The 6,705-nt window shown below is 49.8% G+C and overlaps 2 protein-coding genes across 2 annotated transcripts; both read right to left on the reverse strand.

Annotated features, from left to right (window-relative positions):
* Nucleotides 1-399: 399 nt before the first annotated feature.
* Nucleotides 400-2,095, reverse strand: AK88_05631 (uncharacterized protein; the record flags this gene model as incomplete). The annotated part of the gene is made up of 2 exons (XM_012483233.1): nt 400-764; nt 1,237-2,095. 2 exons carry the CDS (start codon nt 2,093-2,095, stop codon nt 400-402), a joined length of 1,224 nt encoding a protein of 407 aa, XP_012338656.1.
* A 1,588-nt stretch (nt 2,096-3,683) lies between these two features.
* Nucleotides 3,684-6,216, reverse strand: AK88_05632 (uncharacterized protein; the record flags this gene model as incomplete). Its single annotated transcript, XM_012483234.1, has 3 exons — nt 3,684-5,198; nt 5,370-6,136; nt 6,192-6,216. The coding sequence occupies 3 exons, from the start codon at nt 6,214-6,216 to the stop codon at nt 3,684-3,686; spliced, it is 2,307 nt and encodes a 768-aa protein (XP_012338657.1).
* Nucleotides 6,217-6,705: the final 489 nt, after the last annotated feature.

Raw genomic sequence — 6,705 nt, forward strand, 5'->3', positions numbered from 1 at the left:
AAGAAGAGCATGATGAAACTGACGTTTTCAGCGGTGGTTGTTGATTGACTACCGTTGACCACATGGTCGGCAACCGATGGTCTGCACCACGGTGCCACTGGGACGGCGGGGTGCAGCAGCCAGGAAGGACGGGACGGTGAGGCAGTGCACGGGGCTAGGGTGCCACTCCGTGAAAACACTCTCTGTCTCTCGCACAACACACACAACACACACAACACACACAACACACAGTGTGTGTGTCGACATCTCTACCGGCCGCTACATGCCGCGGCCGACCCATCGCTCTGCCGCCATCATTCTCATTCGACGTTTGGTTTCTCTCGCTCCGTGGTGTCTCTCCCGCTCTCCGCAAATTGTTCTTTTGTTGTTGTTTCGTTTTTTTTCTCTTTGTGTTTGTTGTCAATATTCACTCAGGACACTACCTGGTCCCGAGTCTTGGGGCGTCGTGTCACAGTCATCAGCGTTTTCCGAGCTGCATGCAATGGAAAGGGTGATGGTTGCGCTGGCTCCGTTGAGGCCGAATCGGGTGTTGCTATGTGTAAATACCTTGGGTTCTCTCGTGCACTTACCTGCTGTTTCCGCGTCTTTCCCCTTTTGTGTGCCCGCAGAAGCATCCGCTGGTGGTGTGTCAGACCTTCCTCCTGTTCCTACGGCTGGTGCCTGTGCGTCCGATGGAGGTGTTGGTACTGGTATCTTGTCCTCAGGAACAGGATCCGTTGGTGCCTCTGGTACCTTAGGTGGTGATACTGCCGGTTTCTTGCCTCCTGCAAATGAAGCAAAGAAGAACAACGACAAAATGATACAAAAAAGGACACAAGTGGTACAGAAAGAAGGGGCGACACGGTGTGGTCAGGTAGCGGGAGGTCCGGGCTCGACGGAGGGTAGGATCCGGCTCGATGCAGTGGGTCGAGGTAGGACTGGGTGGACTGCGTACTCGGTCGACTGGGTCTAGGTGTACGGAGGTGATAGCAGTACAACTTTTATGTTGTCGCCGTCATCTCGTCCAGGTGCATCCGTCGCTGCTGCATCCCTCATCTCGTCTCCGGTGCCTCGTCGCCGCTACCACTGCCATCGCTACACGCTCATCGCCGATGCCGTCGTGGCCGTCGCCATTCAAGGTCAACGAAGTGGGGCAGCGCACCGCTGTTGGCTGTTCCGCCGTGCGTAGTTCACGTGGGTTGTTGTTCCTCCGTGCGCAGTCGTACGTATTCGTGCTTTCTCCCCATCGGTCCTTACCTGGCGATGCCTTTGATGGTGTGTTTGCTGCTTTGGCTGCGGCTTCTTGTGCAGCGGCATTCTTCGCGATTACCGGCTTTAATTTCTCCTGCACGTCTGCGATTTTCCCCTTCATGTGTTTCGCTATCTCGGCATCCTTGGTGTCTTCTGCGCCCACAGAATCGTACGTGGGTGCTGGCGCACCTGACGCCCTTAATTTCTCCTCCTCGTGCTCCAGTTCTTGCTGCACTACTCCCAAATGTTTCATAATATCCGCCTTCATTCTCGTCTTCAGTTCTTCGTCTTTCTTATTTTCATCCGCGTTGTCCTTTATTTCTCCTTCCTTTTGCAGTTGTTCCCTAGTCTGTACCTTCCTTCCCGTACACCCATCGCTTATTTGTTCCTGCTCAAGTTTCTTCTTCACGCGTGCATCCTGCTTGAGCCATTCCTTCATCTTATTCCGCGTGTTCCAAGTCTTCAATTCTATAGTCTTGTACTTGCCGTTGTTACAATGCTGGTCGCGCCAAGTGTCCTTCATGGCTTCCCACATTTGGTCCACGACGTACCATGCATAATATGTGCCCCAGTGACCCTCGCATCCGGCTTCCGTCAGTATGTCTTTATATACGTCCACTATTGTACACCGTATTAATCCCTTAATTTCTCTATTGTGCACGGAGTCCTCCCTTATGTTATCCTTTACCTCACTGCTCCACGCATTTGCAAAATATATCGCTTGCGTCATGAGTCTGCATATAACTCTTTCTGTTCGCCTGGTCATCTGCCTTGGTAGTTGGTCTGTGTTGCCATCTTCTGCTGGATGCTGCCAGTATGCATTCGCACAGTTCATAGCATTGTCGTACTCAGTGTCATCGTTCATGTGATCAATAAAAAACCCCAGTTGTGTTTGCATATCCTTCCATAATGCAGCCTGTGTTGAACACAATGCACATATATGTATGTGGTCTCACACTATTATTCACCAACCTTTGCAATCATTTAATTATAATTGGCCCTTGCTGCCTGTTACAAGTAAATGTGCCGTATGCGGTACATATGAAACACGCACATGTGCGCCATGGTGCTACGCTTTAGCATGCTGCTCTTATCCACACATATGTGCTGCCTTATGCACACGGCCTCACGCGGCTTGTATGTATAGGAAATTACCTGAAAAGGCGCAGTAGTCTGCGTTAGTCCCCTAGCCTCCGCATACTGTCTCAATATTGTCGCTAAATCTGGCGCCATGCTTGTCGTAGCATAACAACATAGAAAAGATCATGCCTTGCAGAATGCGCGTACCCGTCTACATATGTTGCACAATTACATTACGTACAAAGTCTACGTATCCAATATAATCCTCTATATGCAGTACTCATTAACATGGTTGCAACCTCAACAATATTCTACACTTGAACAGGGGGTATATATACATCAATTCATATAACCTATATAGACATATACACATATACACTCCTTATCCTTATATAAAGAACGGGGAGTTGCACAACGAACCATAATAAATACGAGTAAAAAAAACAACATAAATAAGATAGAAATAAATGAAATTAAAAAAAAAAAAAAAAAAAAGAAACAATTTCACGACACACATGTTACCTCTACAAATGCATAACAACATCATATACGCAATACAGAGAAGACCCTGTGGCTGGTCCACCCAGTCGCAATCTCCCCCCGTGAATAAGAACAAAAAAAACAAAAAACAAAGGAAAAAAAAAAAGTACTACTACACTACCGTACACACGCAACGCGTCATGAATGTACCCGGTAAAAATAACACGCCTGGTTCTCCACTAAACGCCTGTCACACACACTGTCTCTATGTGTGCGTACACCTAAAAACCGCAGTATAACAACAAAATCAAATTCTTCTTCAGTCGTACACTCGTTTACGTCGTCGAATCCTTCTTACACGCGGCCGCGTTTGCTCGACGCGTTTGCTCGCAGAGACAATGTCTCCCTCCGTTCTTACACTCGGACAATCCTTCGTCGAATCGTGGTTACACTCGGCCACAATGCGGTGTACGCGGCCGCTTTGGTCGACGCGTGTGCTCGGAGAGACAAGCGCTCCTTATACTCGAATGCGTGGTCGCATGCTATATTTGTTCTGCACGATACCCGTAGAATGCACTTGCTCAGCTTTTAATAATTAACTTCACATAAAGGAGAATACTACCCCTTCATAGTATTCATGTAAATCTACATTTTATATGCATTTAACCGGTACCCACCTGTTCCTATGGTCATGTTAAAAGAAGTGGACTACACATAACAAGAAACAAGGCAAAAGTAAGCACAAAGAAACAGAAGTAAGCAGAACAGAGCAGAAAAAAAAAAAAGACGGTATGGAATAGTGCAAACCGGAAATACAGTATGTATATCACATAATGAAGTACAAGTGGTCGGCCGTTAGCATGCGTGAGTTCCCATGCATGTGGCCCGTCATCCTAATGGCACAGTTGCTCCAATAGAGCATCTACATATAACTCCCTATCCTGCAAACGACATTCGAGCTCGCTCTCTTCGATTACGGACGCGAGAAGGAGCATCCACAATGTGGCAGTTAACGGTTTTTTCATGTAAGGTTGCGGATGCAGTTGCGACCGCGGTACATCTCTCACTTGTGGCATGTCTTCTGCTGCCATTACTTTTTCCACTTCTAAGTCGTTGTCGACTACTGATACTTCGCCTGTGGGCGTTGCTGTCTCCTCCTGTGCATTATTCAACAAATGCCTAAACCAATCTTTTTCGATGTACTTTGCCATGTCGTTATGTTGCTTCGCGACCCACTTTGTCCAGGCATCTTTTTTCATTTCCACACATGCAGTACTTCTGTGCTCACCGAATGCACGTTGTCCGTTGTCCGCGTCTGGCGCCATGTGCTCACGCAGGTATTGTTTCCATTCCGATTTGATTTCATTGAACCATGTTTGCCCCGTGCACGCCTGGAATAGGTGCTTGTTGCGGTCAATCCAACGCAGCCACGTGGTAGTGTGGGATGTGGTTATGTCTGTGATTTCGGGCTGAGGATGATCACATGTGTGTGTGTCTGTGACTGGGGCGTTGGTGTGTGGATGTATGATTGCGGGCTTTGGAGGTTCATGTGGGGGTGTGTCTGTGACTGTGTCGTCTGTGACTAACTGGTGTGTGATGTCGGGCTTAGGATCATCACGTGTGGGTATGTGCGTGACTGTGTAACATGTGGGTATGTCCGTGACTGTGTCACATGTGGTTCTGTCTGTGACTGCGTTACCGGAGCCTGGTGGTTGTGTGATTTCGGGCTTAGGATCCTCACATGTGGGTATGTGCGTGACTGTGTCGCATGTGGGGCTGTCTGTGATGTCGGGCTGAGGATGATCACATGTGGGTGTGTCTGTGACTGCTTTACATGTGGGTATGTCTGTGATTTCGGGCTTAGGATCCTCACTCGTGGTGGTATGCGTGACGGTGTCACATGTGGGTATGTCCGTGACTACGGCGTTTGTGGGTGTATGTGTGGCTGGAACGGTGGCGTCGCAGGTGGGATGACGGGCGTGGTAATGACGCGGTCGGTCTGCGTTGGCTGAAACATTGGTCCATGGTGAACCATAGTCTGAGGTCAAAAGACCCAAGATATTGTTATTGCTGTTGGCGTCCCGTATCATATCGTGCGCACACTCCTGTGCAAACTCCTCCACGAGTATCTGCAAATAGTCGTCGTTGACGTTTTCCCACTCGGTTGCTTCACATTCGTTGAGCACTTCTAGATGTAGCTCGATGATCGTGCGTGTATGCACGCGTGGTGGGCGTGCTCTACCGGATGTTGACGCAGGTTGCCTATCCCTAATTATCGTGTACCCGTAATCGGGTGGCGGCTCGCCGCGTTGTAGATGATCCAATATTTCTTCGTCGAGTGGCGGTGACGGCACGTCACGAACGGTTCGATATGTTCGTCGTCGTCTTTGTCCGAGGTAGGCAAAGTACTAAGCAAAAAAAGGGGGGTAAATAGGAGGGTGAGGACGGTAGGATAAAAGGAATGCACGCGGATGTAGGGGCATATTGGTTAGAACGATCATATATGGGAGCCGGTTGGGATGTGCTGCGGTATAAACATCCGGCACATGCGGGATTCCGTGATTGCCATATATACTTACCTTCCAAAGGGAATAACCAAGAACGGCCACGATGACGGAAGCGACGAACAACAGGATCGGAGTAGTGGCGGTAAGGACGTCCGCGGTTAGGTCGGGGCCATCGGGACCTCCGGGACCCTTAGGTGGATGTTCACTTATAACTGTCCTATGTGGATCAATGGGCGCAGCGTTTGGTCCATATGCTCCCCCGATACCATCTGCATGTGGTTTAAAGTCTAAATCTAAACCAGGGTCCTTGTTCGCATTTGTTCCATTGGAACCAGTGCTTTGTACATTGTTGCGTCCGGGGGAAGGAACAGGACTAGGGGGTTGGTGACCAGTAGAACCAGTACCGGAGGAACGTGGATTCGTAGTGCCCGTGGAGCCAGTACCAGTAGAACCTGGACCCGTAGGACCAGCTGCACCAGAGGAACCTGTGTCATGTGTGTGACCATGTTGATCAGGATCAGTGGAGGTAACTGGTGCCTTGGGGGGCTGGGACTCTTGAGATGGTTGTGTCGTGGGAGAGGATGCGGCAGTATGCCCATCATGGGCTTTATCATCCTTAGCAGTATTGTCGGCCAGCGGTGGATCAGGCTTACTGCCACCGGAGGCTGAGGAACCGTTACCAGTAGTTACTGGTGCCGGATCTACAACTTTTGTTGTGTCAGTATGGGTATTATCAACACCGGTGGTGTTCGTTTTGGAAGAATCATCCTGGCCATTAGAGGCCTGGCCTTCAGGTATCTCTAAATTCTGTGTCGGTTCAGTGCCTGCTCCTGGAGTTCCTGCAAGGGCTCCCAACGGGAACAAGTGGAAATATGAGGACTCTGAAGTGTGTACGTTGCATGGCTACGACAATGGTCATCTTTGTGCATGGTCTGTCGGCCACACGGTGCGTCGTTTAAGGTTGACCCGTGTATTGGGACGGCGTGGCAGGTGCCACCACGGGAAAAGACTCTCTCTCTCCCACGCAGCACACAACACACACACACAGTGTGTGTCGATGTCTCTACCTGTCGACGTCTGTCTGCGTCTCTACGACACTCTACATCCCGCGGCGGCTTACTCTTCCCCGCGTCGCTCTGCCCCTAATTCTCATTCGGCGTTTGGTTTCTCTCTCTCCGTGGTGTCTCTCCCGCTGTCGCCGGAAAAGTTGTTTCCTTTTCTGTCTTTTTTTTTGTGTGTTGCATGTTGTGTCCTGTTTTCCTTCTCCCAGAAGACTCAGTCACAGGGGTCCGTCGGGACAGGGACCGCTGCGTGCACAGTGCTATCACGTGAATCTGTACGTGCCGTACCTGAGCATGCGGTAGATGAAGGAGTACTGAGGACCTGAATTTGAACACGTCCACCGCCT

The sequence above is a fragment of the Plasmodium fragile genome, assembly GCF_000956335.1.
Source record: "Plasmodium fragile strain nilgiri unplaced genomic scaffold supercont1.187, whole genome shotgun sequence".
Taxonomy (NCBI): domain Eukaryota; phylum Apicomplexa; class Aconoidasida; order Haemosporida; family Plasmodiidae; genus Plasmodium; species Plasmodium fragile.